Source organism: Vipera berus (genome assembly GCF_964194415.1).
Source record: "Vipera berus genome assembly, chromosome: W".
In the NCBI taxonomy this organism is placed as follows: Eukaryota; Metazoa; Chordata; class Lepidosauria; order Squamata; family Viperidae; genus Vipera; species Vipera berus.
In genome coordinates, this window is record NC_138210.1 from 60,220,841 (window position 1) to 60,242,717 (window position 21,877).

Consider the following 21,877-nt stretch of genomic DNA (forward strand, 5'->3'; position numbering starts at 1 on the left):
CTCCCTGGACTTTAGCAGTCCAGCAATTGGTGGAGCAAGTGGCAGGTATCCACTCTTATTGATTGCCAGGTATCGTCAACATACCATATTCTTGTAATGACCTAGCTGGATTGTTGGTTTTCTACCTCCTTCCTGAGCTGTTGGTTTTCCAATTCTGAATGGGAATTATTGATTGTAATATTATAGAAAGGAATACAATACCAGTAGTCAGTGACTCACAACCATTTGTTTAGTGGCCAATCAAAGTTACAGTACCATTGAAAAAAGTGACATATGACTAGTTTTCACACTCACAACCATTGCAACATCCCCATTGTCATGCTATCAAAATTCAGATGCTTGGCAATTGGCATTTATGACAGTTGGACTGACTCAGGGTCATGTGATCACCATTTCTAACCTTCACAGCCAGCTTCTAACAAGCAAAGTCAATGGGGGAAGCCAGATTCGCTTAATGACTGCATGATTCACTTAACCACTGTGGCAAAAGATGTCGTAAAATAGGCCAAAACTCACTTAAAAACTGCCTGGCTTAGCAACAGAAATTTTGGACTCAATTGTGGTTGTAAATCGAGGATGTAATGTTTTCTACATTAGACCATCTCCTCTTTCCTTACGTCCTCCATTTCCAGGAATCATTCTGAATTTCTCTTGTAGGCAGCTGCAAATATTTCTTGAGAAAGTTACCTCCATTTGGGGGGGCAAAAGGGCAGCCTTTTAGTGGCTCAGGGTTGAATTTAATGATTAATGGCTGGTACAAGGATTGGGCAATGATGAATGAAGCCACATAAAGCACATAAATTTAACTGATATTCCCCATTTTCCTAGGTTATGAGAGCTACAATCTCATTCTAAGAAGTGTGTGTGTGTGTGTTTGTGTCAGTGTTGACTCCTGATTATTGTCTTTTGTTTTCTTTGCAAAGTTTCAAAAGCGATCTGCCATTGCCTCCTTCCCAAGGCTAAGAGAGAGTGACTGGCCCAAGGTCCCCCAGCTGGCTTTGTGTCTTAGGTGGGACTAGAATTCATGTCCCCTGGTTTCTAGCCATTCTAAGAAGTAAGGTAGATAATCCAGGCTGCCAATAGGTTCTCAGGAAACTTTTCTGTATTCCAGCCTCAAAATTGCTGCATAACTCACACTCCATTTGCTGGGATCTAAGCTAGCATTTCTCAACCTTAGCAACTTTAAGATACTATACGTAGGTTTCTCCTGACTAGTTGAAGTCCACACATTTTACAATTGCCATGGCTGAGAAATGCTGACTTAGTCCATCTAGAATTCATGGAAGAATAGGGCACAAAGAGAAGGAAAAATTAATCTTGTCTTAATACAGTTTCTATTGCAAAATGTTTTTCCTGTACTCTGCTTTACTTTGGAATGTCTGCAGTTTTCCAGGCATCATTACAATTCTGCTGTGCCATGCCATCATCATTTAACAATCAATGGGCATGCGGCCTCCTTGAAGATTCAGGTGGGCAAGTTATTTTTTCATCGGGCAAAGTAATTCATGTTGGTCATTGTGCAAACCAAAGAAATGCTGTTCTCATTGACTTCCTTTATTTTCTGTATGGAAATAAAGACTTCTGGAAATGGCATCCATGCACTTCCGAAGGGCCGTTCTGAGCCTTGCAAAAAAGGGCCAGGGCTTTTCAGTGGGCACCATCCAGTGGTGGGATTCAGCCGGTTCACCGAATTCAACAAAAAATTAGCTGCCGGTTCTACTGACCCAGTGTGAAACGGCTGAATCCCACCACTGGATGCATTCATTTGTATCAATAAATACAACAAATAAATGTAGAATAGTATTTGTATAAGATTATTTGGGGTTATGTTGTAACCTCTTATTTTTATGAGGCTGGCAGAACTTAGGTGGAAACAACTGTTGGGAATCCAAAATTGGATCCTTAGGACAATGCCTAACATTTGTACCTCTGAAAGTCTTATTTTGAAGTTGCAGATAACAAAATGTAAATATCATGACATTGGGGGAGGAGGAAAGGCAGTTTTATAGTTAGTAATTATAAGTTCTATAAACCTGCTATTCAGTGAGTGAGTGATTATAAAGAGTAAGTTATACTTTAGTGCAGGGGTTTTTTCCACCTTGGCAAACTGAATTTGTGTGAATTTCAACTGCAACAACTTCCTATATAAGGAATTCTGGGCATTGTAATCCACACAACTTAAAGGTGCCAAAGTTGAAAAACAATGCTTTAGAGCAGGGGTGGGGAATGATGGCCTTTTTAAGACTTGTGGACTTCAACTCCCAGAATTCCTGAGCCAGCCATGAGAGTTGAAATCCATAAGTCATAAAGGGGCCGTTGTTCCCCACCTCTGCTTTAAAGCATCTCCTCTTTCCTTCAATGAACTAAACTTCTAATCGTGAAAGAAAAATAATACTTCTTTGAACATACTCAATTTCACCTTGCAGGCAGTTTCTTTTGTTTTTTTTAACCACAATCGGCAGGCATCTTTCCTTTAAAGCAGAAAGCACAAAATTGAGTGATAGTCATATTTAATTGGGGGGAAGGGAGATGAAAACTGCAATAATTGATTAGTGATGCACTGGAAGAAGAGCTAAATAATGCATATAAGACATATAATGCATATAAGACATATGCTACTGGCATCTCTCAGCTAGCCTACTGAAATTCATTTTATCTAGCGTGACCCTTGAAGATAACTTGGAAAGTAGTGCTCACAAAAATGTGGCTGCTAGATTAGTAAGCATTGTCTATCAATTTAGCAAAAACAACAAATCCTGTTTTGCCGCAACTTCCCTACCACCTATAGAAAGTAGTAAGTACCTACAAAATCTATTACGGCTTTTTGGGGCTATTTTTTTCTAGTCCCTTATTTTTGCTATTATTTTAGTACTTCTGCAGTGACTTTTATGTATTTCATCCCACTTAATTAGAAAGTCTAAGAAAAGGGGGAATCTGGGGGGGCACAACAGAGGAGTCGGGGAGGTCAAAGTTTTGAAAACTTTAAACTAAGATCAATTTATAATATAATGTAACAATCCAGGTTGTCAATAATTCTTTGGGAGTTTAACAGTTAGTGTTCCAACGTCAGACTTCTCACCTGAATCACCCTACATCTGCTGAAATTTAGACCACCCAGAGGTCAAGGAAGAATGGATGGACAGAACAAGAAGGAAAAAATTAGTCTTGGGTACTTTGGCTTCTCCTGTAAGAATTTATCTTATATTTTTTTCCCTCTAAGATGATTTTGGAGATGAATGTGCCTTAGAAAGCAAACATCTTTATGATAATGTTGAAGAACTATCATCTGAGGACGGATGTGATCCTCTAGCAGGTATGAACATCAGATCACAGAAGTGCAAGCTAGGTAATTCCTGTCAATCAATTTACAAAGCTAATGAAATAATACCAATCTCACAAACTGTTTACTGAATGGAAGAGTCAACCAAGGAATGGATTAGTTTGTTTCAGTAGTAACTCCTAAACCTATAGTGAAAATAAGGAAAGATGGATATTGTATATGTGCATTTGGTTTGGATTATATTGCAGCCACTTCTGATTCCACATTTGATCTTGTGAGAATGAGATGGAAAAACTGTAAGGGATACCTGGGATTTGTGCCTCCCAAAATCTCTTTTCTGAAGTTGCTCTAAAGGTGATTCACTTAAAAATTGTGACAAAAATGTAAAATTGAACATTACTTACTTAACCACCACCTCGCTTAGTGACAGAGATTCCGTTCCCAATTGTGGTTGTAAATCAAGAATTACCTGTAGTTAAAATTAAGTAGTGGGGGGGGACAAGAAAGAGGGGATGAAACAGGTTGTTTAATGTGTCAGATAAGTGTGAAATCTAGAAATTTTGTCCTCAAAAATCATGTTTTTAAATCTCTTTAAAGTTCCATATAGTAGCCAAATAACACAGAAAGTATTATTCCAAGGTTCCAACTTAGATTAATAAACTAGAAATGTAATGTTTCAGTAACAGGTAGTCTAGGTCAGGCATGTCAAACTGCCGGCCCACAGGCCGGATGCTTCACGCTGAAACTGCACCCACCCCATTGCCAGCAATGGGGGAAAAGTTGCAATATGTCATGTGATGTCACGTGATGTCACACGTTTGACATGCCTGGTCTAGATTAATACTTTTTTTAAAAAAAGTAAATATTTATTCTCATACCCAGTGAAAGGTCTTCTGTTTATTAGATAAATTTGTTTAGACATTGCTTCCCTTGACTAAGCTATACTGGTAAAGTGGGTTTAGAAAAATATATTTTGGATAAATATGGTTCTTAGGCCTAAAAAGACGAAGACTCCTGAGGTTGTGTAAAAAAATAGATTTACCTCTGAAGCTGTGATTTTTGCCTCTATATTTCGAGCCAGAATTTCTCAGTTCAGCAAGAGGAGTAGTTAAAATGCCATGTTCAGTATGAAGAAATCAACCAATAGGAAATTGAAGATACATACTGTATAAACCTTGATGGGTTCTCAATGTGCTGTGATGTTGAGATTATTATTTTTTATATAATTCAAGAGCCAGAACCTTGCAGACCTAAGGAGGAAGAATCTCCTCTTTTGAAGTTGGTATCCCTGCAGAATGCAGATGGCTCCTGGTCTCATGGGCCTGCCCTAGCCGCCATACTAAACCGGAATGAGGCTGAGATCTCAGGCACAGCACCAGCCCATGTAAGTCTGTGGAGACTTTATGGCATCTACTGCAGGTGGGATTCATTTGTTTGCAAGAATGCATTTTATGATTAGAAAAGGCTATACAGTTCGGAGGAATGGAATACAGGATTATGGTTATATTACACATCCTAGAACCCTCCAGATGTACTGTGATCGAAAAGGTCTGGAAGGCATAAAATTCCAGGACTTGAACTAAGCTGTTACTAAAAATGTCATGATATTGATAGAGGGTAAAACAGCATTTCTGTGAACTTGGGAGGTGTCAAAATAGGTGGGAAGCCAAGTCAATGGATGCTTAGTCTGCATTTAATCCCTGATTTTGCCATGATGGGGACAAGAAGGGCAGAACCGTCTAATGCAGTCTTTTCCCCTAAAGCCTTTAGCACAGGGGTGTCAAACTGCCAGCCCACAGGCAGGACGCGTCATCAGGAAACCATGCTCACCCCATTGCTAGCAATGGAGAAAAAGCTCTGATACCTTGTGCAACATCATGGGACATTGCGAGTTTGACATGTCTGCTCTAGCATCTTAACTTCAAGATTTCATACATAATACAGAGCATTCAGATGACCAAGCAAAGATTTCTCTATGGTAGGACATAGAATGGAACAGGAATTGAGTAATAAACAGTGCTGGAGAGGTCGTCATTCAATGGAAAATATGGAATTTAACTATTATCAATGAAAACTATGGCATCCATTACCTTCTTCAACACACTATTCTGTATTCTCTGCAACAGCCTGCATTTACAATAATATTTAGTTGTTAAATAGTTACTAAACATCATTTGGCCAAACATTATGCATACCTGTACAGGAATAATGTAATATGTAAAGCTCATTCAGAGTCTTTTCCCTACCATTGCTTTCAGGTGGCCCCAGATATATGGGCAACAGTCCTGGCTATTCTCTGGCTTCATTTGAATGCTGCAGAGCAGAAAGATGAGTGGGAGCTGCTGGAAGGAAAAGCTGTCCATTGGCTCCAAGTGAACGCAGGTGAGATACTGTGGACAGCTGTTTAAGAGAAGTCAATGCTGAGATAAGAAACAGTGGTTTGTGGCACCACTTAGCCTACCTTGAGCAACCATGAAAAAAACTAAGCAATATCAAATCTGGTTTGTACTTGTAATAATGCCGCTTGGGGGGGGGGGGGTGTGAAAGCCCTAATAAGCAGGCATATACATAGAATGAAGGCTACTGCTAAGTTTGTAAGCCGCCCTGAGTCTTCGGAGAAGGGCGGGATATAAATGGAATTAAAATAAAAATAAATAAAAATAAATAAACCTTATTTATTCCTATGTACTGTATGTACTTTATCTAAGCCCTTATTAAGAACATAATTCCTTGAGGAATCTTTTGGACCTCTCTTTGGACACTCCCACCCCTACCCAACCCCTCCCTGCATCGCACAGAATGTAACTGTCAGGACCCACCCCAACCCACGTCTTAGGAAAACAAAAACTCTTGGAGTCAGTTCTAGTCCAAAAGGAATTTTTACTAGGACATACTTGGTTGTGGAAATACAAGACAGGACTTAGTATTGTTTTACAAATTGAAACTTTATAAAGTTTCAACCCCCCTTCCCTCAACCCCATTTGGTCAGCCCCCATCATTTTACTTCATGTCATCCCTTTCGTGGGGAAAAAGGAACTTCGAATCTTTATGGTTATTGCCTTCTTCCTCTACAGAATTAAATGAAGACACAGGCCAGATGCCTTCTTCTCTAACCCTCCCTTTTGTTCCCCCAGTTCAAAAGGTTCCCTTGGTCTTTGAAATAACCTAAGGCAGGCTGAATCCACATGCGCTCCTCCTTCCTCGGGAGATGGCAGAATCCATGGGGGGGGGGGGGATAATGTTTTAATTTTAATTTAATTTAATTTATTAATATTTCTATACCGCCCTTCTCCCGGAGGACTCAGGGCGGTGTACAGGGCAAGAATAAAACACAGAAATTTACAAAAACTAAAAGATAATTAAATGCATGCCCGATTAAAATACAATTGATACATAGTAAAAACCCAATAAAAATGATAAAAACCCCACCAATCCCCCCTCAGGCCAGGCCGGCTTGCTCGAACAAGTATGTTTTCAGATCGCGGCGAAAGGAGCGCAGATCGGGCGCCGTCCGGAGCTCAACCGGTAACTGGTTCCATAGCTCCGGGGCGCCCACAGAGAAGGATCTCCCCCTGGGGGCCACCAGTCGGCATTCTCTGACCGGTGGCACCCTGAGGAGGCCCTCTCTGTGGGAACGCACAGGGCGCAGGGAGCTTGATGCCGGCAGCAGATGTTCCCTGAGGTACATTTATGAATGTGATATAAATGGATTCTGACAGTAACTGTTAAAGTAGAAAAATTGGGTCTTTGTGCATTACAGTAAATGTTGGTACAATTACCATACAAGTCAATACCCTTTTTCTTAAAAGAATAGCATACTCATATATAAAAGTTTCCTTCTGCCTGACTAAATAGTGTACTGGGTTTTGTTTTTGTTTTTTATATTTATTAACCTTTGGGCCATGCCCCAATGTCAGCCACTGGGATTTAGTGGTTCTAGTGCTAGAATAGGACCAAAGACATCAAATCTATCTTCAGTTGTGAAAGCTCACTAGATAATTTAGAACAATCACTTATTCTCAGCCTAATCTATTTCACAGGATAATTGTGGTGGGGGTCAGTTAGTCAAGGATATACACTACTTTGAATTCTATTTATCAATTTAATGTATAAAACTGTGCTATCTTGAATAGCTGTTTGGTATCCTCTGGATTAAAGAGCTCAGACATCAGAACCACCTTTATTCATTCTCCAAAACTTCCTCTGCTATCTTCTTGAACTTCTCTTGGCTGAGGCTATTAGATCTGATATGAAAAAAATCCAGAGAACATTTGTGTCTGCAAATTGTCTATGGAGATTCTCATCCTGATCATGGGTGTCCCAGAAGTGCTTTTTCAAAAGGCAACTGGACTTTGTTTTTCCTTGAAGACATTTTGCTTCTCATCCAAGAAACTTCTTCAGTTCTGAACTAAAGAAGCTGAAGAAGAACTGAAGAAGCTTCTTGGATGAGAAGGGAAACATCTTCAAGGAAAAACAAAGGGAAGTCCAGTTGCCTTTTGAAAAAGCACCTCTGGCACATGGCTGCAAAGAGAAACTGAAAGTGCTATGGTATGTTTTTTGGAATTTGGCAGCCCAGATTTGATAGCCCTAAATGTGTGTACTTTCCTGTTGACCACTTCTTGGTTTCTCAGTGCATGAACTGCTTCATTTCTCTTAAGACTATCTTACATATTAAATCCCCTTCTACTTTGATTGTTGCCTATTAATTTGTTTTTGTCTTTTAATATTTTAAGAGGGTTTAATATATTTTTTATTTTGGCCGTGTGACTAACAGAAACGATCCTTTTTTTCTACATCGACCATATCGTGGCAAAGAAAATGGGCTATTACTACCTTCCTTGGTCAGTTCCCAGAGGTCCCTGCCACTGTAGCCATTGCTTAGAGTTCTGGAAATTAAAGTCAACAAACGTGGGGTGCATCCAGATTTACTTCATTGGCATTGGAAGATGATATGCAGACGATAGCACATTAATTATAATGGGTTTTGACACTTGTTTCTTTGTTTTCAGGAGATCAGCTGGCTGAGTGTGTGAAAGCTGGTAATGCAGTCCTGGGAAGCAGTGTGAGCCCTCAGATTTGGGGGCGTTGAGTTATCCTAAGCCTTTGTTATTGCTAAAATGTGATTTGCTGCCCCCATCCTCACTACAACATTAATTATCCTTTAAAACAGCAACTCCCCAACTTTTTGGGCACCAGGGACCAGTTCTGCGGGGGGGGGGAATTCCATGGACCGGAGGGAGGGGGGCATGGTTTCTCATGCTACCTAAATACTGCACATGAACTGATGAAGCTTCTCTCACTTGTGTGACCCAGTTCCCAACGTGCGAAGGACTGGTGGCTGTCCGAGGGCTGCTGGTTGCGGACCCCTGCTTTAAAAGCTTTTAGCTCTCTTGTTTGCAAACGTGCTAAATTCCCAATCTCAATCTGTTCAATCAGTACTTTATAAGACAAGCACTCTGTTTATAAATACAGGTTTAATTGTGAAATAGATACAGACATATATCAAGTCAATGGGCAAGGTGGAAAAAAAAACCTTTCATAAAAAGCATGGAAATGAAGGCTGGTTCTTCACCTGCAAATTTTACCTTTTAATTTGCAGTTTAAATTCTGTAATATCAACAGTGCTTTGGAATATGCATTCGTAAACATTGATTCTTCTGATAAATAAAAATAGGGACTTTTCTCCAATCCCTTTGAAGCATGAAATTTGAGAAGGACCCACTTTGAGTAAAGAATCAAAAAAAGATGGACAAAGAGGAGCATGAGTTTCTTGACATCAACAGAACTACAATCTTCCATAGTTGGCCTTCATGTATTTGACTTGCTCAGATCCAGGTCAAGCTAAGAGAGCCTGATAGTAATTAATGTATATTCTTTACCTCAAGGGAAATATGCATAAATAAATGCTATGCCAGTTAACAGCTGAAACCATGATTCTAATCCTTTAATAACTGCCATTATGGAGTACAACATATAGGCTGTATGAACTGAACTGCTTAGTTATGAAGTTAATAGACTTTTGAGTCATTAACTATCAAATCTATGGACTCCCAAGCTGAAGTTTATGCCAAGAAGGGAAGTTTCAGCTTGGTTTTAGGAAAACACCATTTCTGCTACTGTTAACAAATAATGCTGTGTATCAAACACTGAAGCAAACAAAAGTAGATGGATCTTAGGCTTTTTTGCACACTTTTGCACACTTTCATAGAATAATTTCCAGTCAAGAAGGTACGGACTCAGGGTAAACTATCCAATCTAAAAATCAAGAATGAAATCATAGTTGTTTCTAGTTCAGTAGACAGAATAGTAGACCTGAGTATATTGTAAATGGCATAATTCATGTACTTTCCATCTGAAGTGTGGCCACTCATACTTATTGGGTTATTGAAAGAATTAACTAATAAAGCTTCTCGAAATAGGATGTGACAAGCTTTCCATAGTTTTATTTTTGTTTGATATTTATGAATTTCTATGAAGGGGTTATTCATCTTGAAGTGTCTTTGCAATGCAGGCTGAAAATGGTTATATCAGAATAAAAGAGACTTAGAGATTAGACAATTATTGCACAGATATACTAATACTTAAAAATTGTTCCTGTCTTATCTTATGCTATCAAATCTGCTACATCTTGTAAATTGTCTTTCCTAGTAAGAAACAGGATAGTCAATGTCAAGCATCAAAATGTTGATTTAATAAGCATTTTTTTTAAAAAAAAACTATAGGTTGTACAGATATATTGATAACCCAATGATATTTACCCACTTATTAAATTTTGGCAAAAAAATAATGTAAGATTCTGGCAAATAAGTTATTCAGGGAGCAAAGAAAGGAGCACTCTCATTTGAAGCAGAAAAAGAAAAAAAATGTTTATCTAAATTAGCAGCTGAATAGGATTGTAGGTGTATTCCTAATCTTGGCTCAGATCCGTAGACCAAGGGCTCCTGTCACTCTAAAGCAGACATGTCAAACACAAGGCCCGGGGGCTGGATCCGGCCTGCAAAGTGGTTTCATGTGGCCCGCGAAGCCATCCTGGAAACAGGGTATGGCCCCCACTGCCTTGGCCCTGGCCCAGAGACCCTCCTTCTGCCAGAGACCCTCAGATCTGTCCCACTCCTGCCCAGGCCCCCATAGGCACCCTTGATGCGAACGATGTAGAGCTGACCATGCCCACCCAGTAGGCCATATGCACTCTAGCCACGCCCACCCAGTAGGCCACGCCCACCCTGGCCATACCCACCTGGCCCCTTGAGGGCAACTGCAATGCTGATTCGGCCCTCAATGAAATTGAGTTTGACACACCTGTTCTAAAGTATATAAATTATTTGCAGAATTGAAACTTGGCAAAACTGTAGGGGACTGTAGACCTCTGGAGTAGATTAAAGATTACTAATTACTAATTTTAGGCACATATCTGCTTACCTCTCTGGACAACAGTAATTATTTGGGAAGACTGAGGACCACTATTATAGCCACCATTTAAAAGAGGGGATGAGTCTGATCCAATTAATTATTACCCAATTAGTCTGCTTGGCACAATCAGAAATTTATATGCTAGACATTTGTAGTGGAACCTACTGGATTGAATGAAAAATAAGCATATCTTGCCAAGGAATTTTGGTAGAAGAGCTACTGAACATTTTTTTATACAGTAAACCAGGTGGGAAAATATACTACAAAAACTAGGGGAATGTTATGCATGACCTTTGTTGACTTAAAAATCAGTATTTGGTATCATAACTAGAAATAAATTATAAAACAAATTTTGGCCATCTATAGCTATATCAGAGGGTACTGAGGGAAATGGACAGGAAATAATCCACAATCACACGTTCTTCTGCAAACTAAAGTGACATTTAAATGCTACAGGGAAATATATCTAATATACAGTGTTCTTGGTTTAACGGTCTAATACAAATTGATGTATTGAGTTTCTTACAGTTCCTTCAAGTTCTTCATTCACTTCCTCCTTTAGCCACATAATTGATAATCAATTCTACTCAATAACAACTTTCTTTAGAATTTTCCAGGCCTCCATGAGGAGAAGATGATATGATGGGTTCAGATAGTGGTGGAGATCAGAAGATGAAACAGATCCTTTCAATAAGGTTAGGGTTAATTTATCAAGGAGGACTATCTACATTCCTTCTTCAAAATATGTGCCTAAGGAAAGTATAGTTAAGGCAGTCATCATCAATTCTATTTTTCTTAAAACAGAATATGGAGCAATAGTCTCCCAAAGGTTGCCCCGAGAGCAATTCTATGACCTTGCAAGATTTTGTCAACAATAAGTCCTTCTTTAAGGGAGATGGGCAGTTTAGAAATGTGAAATATAAATAAATAAAAACAATATGTTTTATTTCAGACAGGTGTGCAGGTTCTACTACACCTCTTGAAATCCCTGTTTAGCAAAATTGTGCAGCACACTGGAAATACATGGGGAACAGCTTATTTATTTATTTATTAAATTTATTGGCTGCCCAATAAATACCACAGGGAAAAGAAGAAATGTGATCATCAAGAATGAATTCAGGTATTCTTTGACTTACAACAGTTCATTTAGTGACCATTCGAAGTTACAATGGCGCTAATTTTTTTTTACTTCTGACAGTTTTTCACACAATTGTTGCAGCATCCCCATGGTCACATGATCAAAATTCAGATGCTTGGCAACTGACTCGTATTTATAACGGCTGCAGTGTCCTGGGGTCATGTGATCATCCTGTCAAGCAAAGTCAATGGGGAAGCCAGATTCATTTAACAACGATGTCATTAACTGAACAGCTACAGTAATTCACTTAACAACTGTGGCAAGAAAGGTCATAAAATGGGGCAAAATTCACTTAATAAATGTCTCACTTAGCATCAGAAATGTTGGGCTCAGTTGTGGTCATAAGTCAAGGACTACCTGTAGTGAACACTGAATTTGACTTTGGAAAACATTTAAAAAAGAACTTTAAATAAAAGGCTTTAAAGGAACCATAAAGACAAGCTTTAAGTGGAGAAAAAAAGAGTGTAAAAGGATCATTGATTTTCTCATGGAATTTAGCCAGCTGAACATGGAAAGCTTGAGATAATTCTTTTGGAAACTGTTAAGCCCAATCTCATATGATTTTGTTGCAGGAAACCTGGTTTCTGTAACTTATTAATTTGAAGGCTTTTACTGTTTATTCAGTCGCAGCCAAGTTTAGCGATAAGACAGGCAGATCATAAAATGATTCAAGCATATGAGTGGCTGCTAAATTGGATTCTGTCATCACCCACATAGTAAACTGTGAGTTATTATCCATGGTCATAATTCAGTCTCAAAGCCATTCCATTTCCCATTGCAGAATCTTCAAATCTTTGTGGGATCTGGCAAAAGCTGGAAAACCCAGCTTTTCATTTCATTGGAATGGAAATCTGCAAATATTAGAGAGTTCTTTCCAGTCACCCCAGCAAGGTGGCAGTTTTGTTAAATGGCAAATGGTATGTGAGGATGTAAAAACAGAACCTCTCTCCTTCTTATATACTTGTGTGCAACATTGTATCACATGTACAAAAGAAGCAGGGTTTACATCACAATATTGCTGTGCATGCTTCATAATTTGTCTTTCCTTTATATCTATGGCATTCTTTGTGCCATTTTTCAGAATAGCCAGTGATCCCCCAATCCACCTTTGCAGGAAAAGAACCAAAGTGGGCAGACAGAGGGGCAAGACTATTTAGGAGAAAAGGATTGGCTTCTCCAACTTCACCGTTGCAATATCAGCACCAAACAAACACTATCAGCACCAAACAAAAACTAAAGGTGACATGATAGCGGTATTTCAATGCCACAGAGAAGAGGCAGTCAACCTATTTTCCAAAGCTTCAGAAGGCAGGACAAGGAGCAATGGATGGAAACTAATCAAGGAGAAAAGCAACCTAGAACTAAGGAGAAATTTCCTGACAGTGAGAAAAATTAACCAGTGGAATGGCTTGTCTTCAGCAGTTGTGGGTGCTCTGTCACTGGAGGTTTTTAAGAAGAGAGTGGATGGCCATTTGTCTGGAATGGTATAGGGTCTGCTTGTGCAGAGGATTGGACAAGAAGACCTCCAAAGAACCTTCCAACTTTGTTATTCTGTTAAATCCAGAATAATAAGGGTGTGCTATGATCTGGCTGATGCTAGAAGATCCCATGGTGCCTACTGGTTAGGAGAGGTCATATATCCCCAGGTGAACTCAGTACTTGAGTGGATTCAGCAGACAGCAAGGAAACTGACTGTCCCCCACATACTAAGTCAAACAACCAATCACATTATTGTAAAAAAGCGACTATGACTCTGTCACTCTGACTTGAAATTTAGCATATTCTGTGAAATCAAGCAATGTCATGGGGATGCAGTGGTTAGAATGCAGTATTGCAGGCTAATTCTGCTGACTGCCAGCACTTCGTTTCTCATCAGCTCAAGGTGGACTCAGCCTTCCATCCTTCCAAGGTCAATAAAATGAGGACCCAGATTGTTGGGAGCAATATACTTACTCTGTAAACTGCTTAGAGAGGGCTGTAAAGCACTGTGAAGCGGTATATAAGTCTAATTACTATTGCTATTATTTAGAATATAATTCTTTATTGGCCAAGTATGGTTGGACACCCAAGGAATTTGTCTCAGTGTACATACAAGCAACAGTGATAAATCATGATCGTAATCAACATAAAAATCAACATAATCAACATAAAAATCAGACACTGATTTGTAAAAAACAGGAAGGCCTGTTTTGAAACCCTTACTCAGCAATATCATTTCTTGGGATGATGGCTGCTTCCAAATGAAGACTTTTGTCTTGCCTTGTTTGCAGAATTTTGCAAGGGCCTGCACAGTGTGGTCTTCTGCTGGCAGTACTCTTGGGTTTTCCAACTACTGTTCCTATTTTTTAGTTTCAATGGGAGCAGCCACAGCCTCTTTTCTTCTTATCCCTATCAGGGTTCTTACAACGCTCAGATGGATTAATAGAAGGCAAGCAATTGTTCCCATTATATTAACTTGATATGAAATAAACAGGGAAAATCAGTCTATTTAGAAGCTGTTTCAGCACTCTTTTCCTCTCATCCCTTCAAAGTAATGAACTGCTGACACCATAGTACTGGGGGAGGAGAAATAAGAAAAACGTCTATGACAAACATCTACCTGTTTTCTGAATGTTGGCTTGCTAGGGTGCATCCCTTCCTCCACTGTCTGCCTTCAGTAATCCAGATGGAAGGTATTTCAGGACATCCACAGACACCAGAACACAGGGGGAACAACAGAGGGGGAGGAATAAGACACCACCTATCTCCAGTTTACAATGCAGCCCTTGCAGCATTCCCAAGAAGGTTTGACACCCATTTGCACTCTGATTCAGGCACAGATAAACTCCCAAGTGACCTCAACAGCTCTCAGAGAGTGCTAACAGCCAGATGACTTCAAAGAAATACACTCCTTCCATTCCCCCCCACACACACACATCCTATCAGTACCTATCCTTCCATCCCCCCAACACTTCATCAGAAATAATGAAGCTTCTTGGATGAGAAGTGAAACGTTTTCTTCTTCCTCAAGAAAAAAACAGTCCAGTTGCCTTTTGAAGAAAAAAAACCACCTTTGAGTAAGAAACAAGGGCAGGAATTATTTTATTGCCATGCTGTAACAAACTCAACACATTCACTATGGTGCAGCTATTAGGAAAATCTCTAAGATATATTACACACTTGTGGTGATGATGAGGATGATGGTGATGGTGATATCAGATTACAAAAGTATATTAAATGGGGTGGGCGAGAGTAAAAATTATAAAATCACAACAGAATTCTTAGTCTGTTTTATGATAACTTATGGACTCACATTCTGTTTCCAAATTTACTCCAAATGACAAATCTTAATGTTCCATACTAATCAGATTTTCTTTAGAAAAAAAATCTGGGTTACAAAGGCATTTCACCAATAATGGCATGTACCACAGCAACTAGGAGAAAAATAGACCAGTGAAAAATATTGGAAGAAATGGATGCAAGAAAGCTATTAGAACAGTAGAAGGCAACTAGAAGACATGATTAAAGTACATTAAAGAAATTAATGTAAGAGACAAATAGGTTGCTGAACATTTAGATAGATAACTTGGTAGAAACCATTAAGGGGTAGACGCAGTGGTGAACTATAGCATTGGTTTTGAAAAGCTGGTTGGAGACAGAGCTCAAGGACCCACAGAAAAACAATTCAGAAACAGAACACAGCCTCAAGTTGTCGATCCATATGGTAAGAAATAAAAATAACATCAAAACATTTTTATACAATAATTGTGATGGCCAGAAGGAAAGAGTTGTTTAGGTGGGCACGCCTCAAACTTCTATTTCTCCTCTCAGATATTTTCCTCTGTCTAATTATCAGGTCTGACTGTTCTCTTCCGAATTTAATTCTTATTTTTTAAAGTGTTTCAGCACTCAAAAGTCCAACCAATTATATGTAAATGATGGAATATTAGATGTTATGTACTGGGCTTTTGGAATATCACCACATGCGTTGCTGGAGAACCGTTAGTTCTCCAGCAACCCAGACAGGATGTCTCCAGTCCTGCCATTGGTCAACTTTGGGCGGCAAGCATAGCTTCAATCCGATTGGTTAATACCATAGGGCCTGGCTATATATTGAAGCAGGGTGACTCCAATCTCTCAGTACAGTTTCTGCTTAAATAAAGTATGAGTTTGTCTGTACTCATCTGCGTGTTCTCGTTCCTGCTCATCAGAGCCCACGACATAATAGTGGCGACGAAGGTGGGATCCTGCTTCTCCGCCTGAGGGCTGAAGTCAAGAGGGGACGGCATTACTCGCTGGAGGGAAGAGGCATCTTCCCTGCCCCCCTCTCTAGCCGGCTAGTAAAGTACGCTAGCAGCCACATGCTCAGAGGAAGCGTTTCCTGAGACTAGAAGCAGGATTCAACAGCAGCACAGGAATTGAGGAAAAATGACAAAGGTCGGCAAACTCAGAGAATTTGACATTAAACACCCAGAAGATTGGCTATCTTACCTCTCACAGGTAGAAAATTACCTACGAGCTAACCAGATAGCAGAGGAAGGCCTTAAAGCTGCGACGTTGCTGTGTGTATGTGGGCCAGTGACTTTCGATCTAGCTGAGAACCTCTTCGTGCCAACGCCCATCGAAGCAGTATCTTTTGCTGAGCTGAAGAAGAAGCTGACTGGGCATTTCCAGCCAAAAATGTCGGAGATGGCATGGTGGTTTAAATTCGACCAACAAGTGCAGCTTCCCGGTGAGACAGCATCCCAGTTTATCGCAGGCCTAAGGCAGGCCGAACATCTCTGCAAATTTTCGAATTTAGAGGAGCGCCTGAGAGACTGACTCATCTGCGGACTGAGAGACAGAGCCTTGCAGCAGAGATTATTTGCCAGACCAAATCTCACATTCACCGAAGCACAAGACGATGTCATGGCTGATGAAGCAGCCGCAGGTGCAGTACAAACAGTACAGCCCACCAAAGCCCCAAAGACAGAAGATTCCGTCCACCACGAGGTCGCCATTTGCGACAGAGAATCATCAGAATAAGAGGAACCCGAAATCAACAAGTTCCAGAGACAGTCAAGCGTGCAAAACCACGGAAATCAACAAAGAGAGAACAATTACAAGGCAGTTCTCTTACCTAGATGTAAAGGGTGCGGAGGCAACCACTCCTGCGCAAACTGCAGATTCCGTTCGGCCACGTGTAGAGCTTGCAGTAGGACTGGGCACATCGCGGTGGTATGCAGAGCTCCCCAGAGAGACAGGCCACCCAAGCACCTGTCGGAGGAACCGACTAGTAAAGATACTGGGGCCCTGGGTCCAGTCAGTGTGGGGTTCTTCAGGAGCCGGAGAAGCGTTTGTCGCACCAGAGCTCGTCGTCCCCTTAAGCCTAAACTTAAGCTCTCAGTAGAGCTACAAGGAATTCCATGCAAAATGGAATTGGACTCCGGCTCGGCAGTCTCAATTATTTCACACAACACATTCAAACTTGTATGCAGACGCAGCAGACAGTGGGCCACATTAAGACCATCAGACATCATTTTAACAGATTTTCAGAATGCTTGGGTTAAAGTTAAGGGTGAAGCCACCTTATTGGTGAAATTTAAAGGGTTTTTGGGGCACCTGGATGTCATAGTAGTATAGGGCCCTAGAACAAGTCTTATAGGACTTGATTGGTTTGAGGCTTTGGGCATTCAAATAACAGGCATTAACTGGACACAGACAGCAGACCTCAAGGCTGTTTGTGAGGAATTTGCGGATGTTTTCAAGTCTAAACTAGGAACTTATACTGGGCCACCCATCTCTTTTAAATTAGATCCTAACATTGTTCCGATAAGAGTCAAACCTCGCAGAGTTCCTTTCACCTTAAAACATAAAATCGATTCTGAAATCGATAAGTTAGTAGAGCAAGGTGTATTGCAGCCTGTTGATGGGGGGGGAGTGGGAAACTCCTATTGTCACCCCACTAAAGCCCAACGGGGAGGTTCGCATTTGCACAGTCTACAAATGCACGTTAAATAAAGCCTTAAATCAACATGTATACCCGGTCCCGATAGTCAGCCATATTCTGGCCTCTTTGCAAGGGAGAACCATTTTTGATAAACTTGATTTAGCGCAGGCGTATCAGCAGCTGCCGGTAGACTAGGCCACAGCCGCAGCTCAAACAATAGTGACTCACAGAGGGGCATTCAAAGTCAAATGCTTGCAGTTTGGAGTTAGTGTTGCACCGGGCATTTCCCAAGGGATTATGGAACGCACACTTAAAGGAATTCAGGGTGTCTGTCCTTATTTTGATGATGTTCTCATTGCCGGGGAATCCCCAGAAGTATTGGCCAACAGGCTCAGGGCTGTGTTACAAAGGCTTCGCGATGCGGGCCTCAAGTTAAAGAAAAACAAATGTAGTATTGGGGTTTCTTCAATGGAATTCTTAGGTTTCCGTATCGATGCTAGTGGGATTCACCCCGCTGAGTCAAAAGTTAAGGCCATCAAAATGGCTCCTAGCCCAAAATCAAAAGCAGAGCTGCAAGCATTTTTGGGCCTCCTGAATTTTTATCACACATTTCTACCTCATAAGGCTGCAATAGCTGAGCCCCTCCACAGGCTACTTGATTAAAAAAGCCCCTTGGAAGTGGACTGAATTACATGAAAAAAGTTTTCAGGATCTAAAGGCCCTTCTTTCAGAAAAGTCCAGTGTAACTCATTACATTGAGTCTAAACCCGTATGTCTTGCAAGTGATGCATCTCCCTACGGGGTGGGGGCAGTCTTAAGCCACATAGAGAAGAATGGGAAACAAGTTCCTATTGCATTCTATTCTAGAACTTTATCTGCTGCTGAGTGTAATTATGCACAAATTGATAAAGAAGCCTTAGCCATAGTGGCTGGAGTCAAAAAATTTCATGATTATTTATATGGCAGGGATTTCACTGTCTTCACTGACCACAAACCCCTTTTGGGCCTATTCACCACAGATAAGCAAACTCCCCACATACTGTCTCCAAGAATGCTGAGATGGTGTATATTTTTGGCTGCATACAAATTTAAGTTAGTTCACAAACCTGGGAAGGAAATGGGCCATGCAGATGGCCTCAGCAGTCTATGGGGCAACAGAGTCATTATCCCCACATCATTGAGGGACAGAGTCTTACATTCCTTACATGAAGGCCATCCAGGCATTGTACGGATGAAAGCCTTAGCTAGAAGCTACTTTTGGTGGCCCGGCCTGGACAAGGCTGTGGAGGATCAAGTCCATGGTTGCTATACCTTTCAGAGGTCTAGGCCTGAAATGTCTCAGGCCCCAGTTCATAGGTGGGAAGAAACACATACAGAAATTGGGGGTAAAATGTAACTGCTGTCAAGCATGTTCACTTAGACGTTGTTTCATCTCTTTGTAGTTTATGGCATTGACAAGCTATTCTTTAATCTCTTTGTAGTCCACTCTACAAGGCACGTCTGTAAAGGTCGCGCACGTCTGTAAAGTTCTAACTATTTTGGAAAAACAAAACATTACAATTATTATTGTTATTTATTATTTTACTATTTTGGTTGTTGGGAGTGATTAATAAGCCTTGACTATTGTCAAGTTTATTATAGTCTGATCTTAGGAGGGAAGGGTGTTATGTACTGGGCTTTTGGAATATCACCACGTGCGTTGCTGGAGAACTAAAGGTTCTCCAGCAACTCAGACAGGACGTCTCCGGTCCTGCAATTGGTCAACTTTGGGCGGCAACCATAGCTTCAATCCGATTGGTTAATACCATAGGGCCTGGCTATATATTGAAGCAGGGTGACTCCAATCTCTCAGTACAGTTTCTGCTTAAATTAAGTATGAGTTTGTCTGTACTCATCTGCGTGTCCTCATTCCTGCTCATCAGAGCCCACGACATAATAAGTCTTATTGCAGAAAAGTTCAAGTAAAATGTATTAAGAAATTTAACAACCCATTTCCAGTGAAACAAAGAATAAGCAGGATTTCTGATCATACAGTTCGTATAACTTAACCTATGGCTTATTATGTTCATGGTTTCTTGATTACATCTTACGTTTCTCCTCCGCAAACTCTTTTATTTCATTCCTTTCAATAAACATCCTTTTCCATACTTTCTATAAGCTAACTGCACACACATATGGCACTCTGTAAAAGTAATCTTTTTTAATGACCACCTCATATAGTGAGCATTCACAATTACAGCAGTGATGAAGGAGAAACTTTGCAACTAGTCCTTGCATTTATAATTTTCACAGGTCTGTAAAGAAAAGGAAAGCTAAAGTAAGATCATAGGTACAGTCACTGTTTTACTTAGCAACTACTATGCTTAATGACTGAATTGCAGTCCCAATTGTGTTAAAAAACTACCTGTAATTATTTTCATTTTGTTCCATGCAGCTTTCACCTTTTAAAGTTCATTTTCCTTATTTTGTTGGAAGCTACAGAATACAGAATACTCATTCTAATCTATTCCTGAGATTATACCACTTTCAATCTAAGTTCTTTCACATATTACCCATGTCCATGCTTTCCCAAGATCCATTTTTGACATTATCAAATTATGGTCATCCTCACATTTAGAATTTTTCATTCCTCTTGTATACCTTCACTAAATCTCTTACTCTTTCAGAATAAGCAATCAAATAAATTACACCTTATGAAGCATTCCTTTTCCAGTTGTTCATCTCTAGAAACCTGGGCAACCAGAATGACTAGATAGAAAAGAAATATTATATTGATGTGATTATTATTTGCGAAAATATTAGAAAAAAAGATTATACTCAACTGTTATCTATCAAAACAATAAGAATTGTATTAACTTAAGGTTGGTAAAAGAGAACATTATGGGAAGAAGAGGAAATCAAGTAAAGCTATTATGTGGATTATAGATCATAGAAACCAATTGTTAGTGAATGTTTTTTAAATGTAAACCCAAACAACACACTGTTTACCAAATATTAAGGTGACCATGCTAAAAAAATAATAAAATATATTATAAAAAAGAGAAGACAGCTCAATTTTTTTTATTTCCAGTAATAATAAGGTTTGCCCTGCTGATATGGACTGTTCTGTAGCATATTTCTGATCGTGCAAAACTGGCTGTGATGAAAATACTGCAAGGATAACAAAATTACCTCTTGAACAGTAATTTCCTAGACTAAACTTGTCCTAATTCTAAATTAGTTTTGAGTTAGTTTTTTAAAAATCAGTTAAGTGTGGGGGATAAAGCATCAGGTTAGAAACTGGGGGTGTGAGTTCTAGTCTGCCCTTTAGGCATGCAGACATCTGGGTAGCCTTGGGCCAGTCATTCTCCATCAGTCCTAGAATGGAATCAAGGGAAAACCACTTCTGAAAAACCGTGCCAAGAAAAACTGCAGAAATTTTTCCAGGCAGTTGCCAGGTGTCATTGTGACTCAAAGGCACAAGCACACACACAAAAAAAAACAGTTTTAAAAGGATTCATATATTTAAAAATACCACCAATCTTTTTTATTTTTTTTCTTAGTTAAAAAATTATACATAATGATTATTAAGTGAATAACACACCAAAGAAACAGGGGAAAGTACTGTAGGCAAATATTGCTGCTGTGAAATGTTCAGTAAATGCCACTAGGTGGTACTCTAACCCAGGGAATGTAGGAATCCCAGCCATTTAATACAATCTGGAAATAAATAGGAATGCTATCCATATTCACTACCAAAACCAAAAGTAAAAACTTGTCCAAATCACAGAGGCAACTAGCTAGAAGGCTCAGTGGGATGTTTGGGGATTAAGCTTTCCTTCGCTTTCCTCTAAATTTATTCTAATGTTTAATTCCCAGAATGTCTGTTTATATCTATTGGTTCACACAAACATCAGTGAACCCCACAGACCTGAAACTCTTAGAAGATGCCAGCTGTGTGAATAATTCTTCCACTTAGCAAATAGGATGACAGGTTTACCAAAGAACACTACATTTGAGGAAACTAAGGGAGTGCCCAGTCTAGAACAAAATTCATCCATCCTCTCGGCTGAAAAAGCAAACGGGGTGATCTTCATGTGCCCCTTAACCACAACTTGAAGTTGATCTAGTAATTGTTTTGCCAGATCCTAAGAATCTCTTC

The 21,877-nt window shown here is 39.9% G+C and overlaps 1 protein-coding gene across 1 annotated transcript in view; it reads left to right on the forward strand.

Annotated features, from left to right (window-relative positions):
* LOC308676345 (von Willebrand factor A domain-containing protein 5A-like) overlaps positions 1–9,540 on the forward strand; it is a 31,483-nt gene extending 21,943 nt beyond the window's left edge. Inside the window, 5 exon segments of the mRNA XM_081342154.1 lie at positions 1,386–1,469; positions 3,221–3,313; positions 4,513–4,664; positions 5,539–5,662; positions 8,290–9,540. Of these exon segments, the coding sequence (XP_081198280.1) occupies positions 1,386–1,469; positions 3,221–3,313; positions 4,513–4,664; positions 5,539–5,662; positions 8,290–8,369 (533 nt within the window). The 3' untranslated portion in view covers positions 8,370–9,540.
* The last annotated feature ends 12,337 nt before the right edge of the window (positions 9,541–21,877 follow it).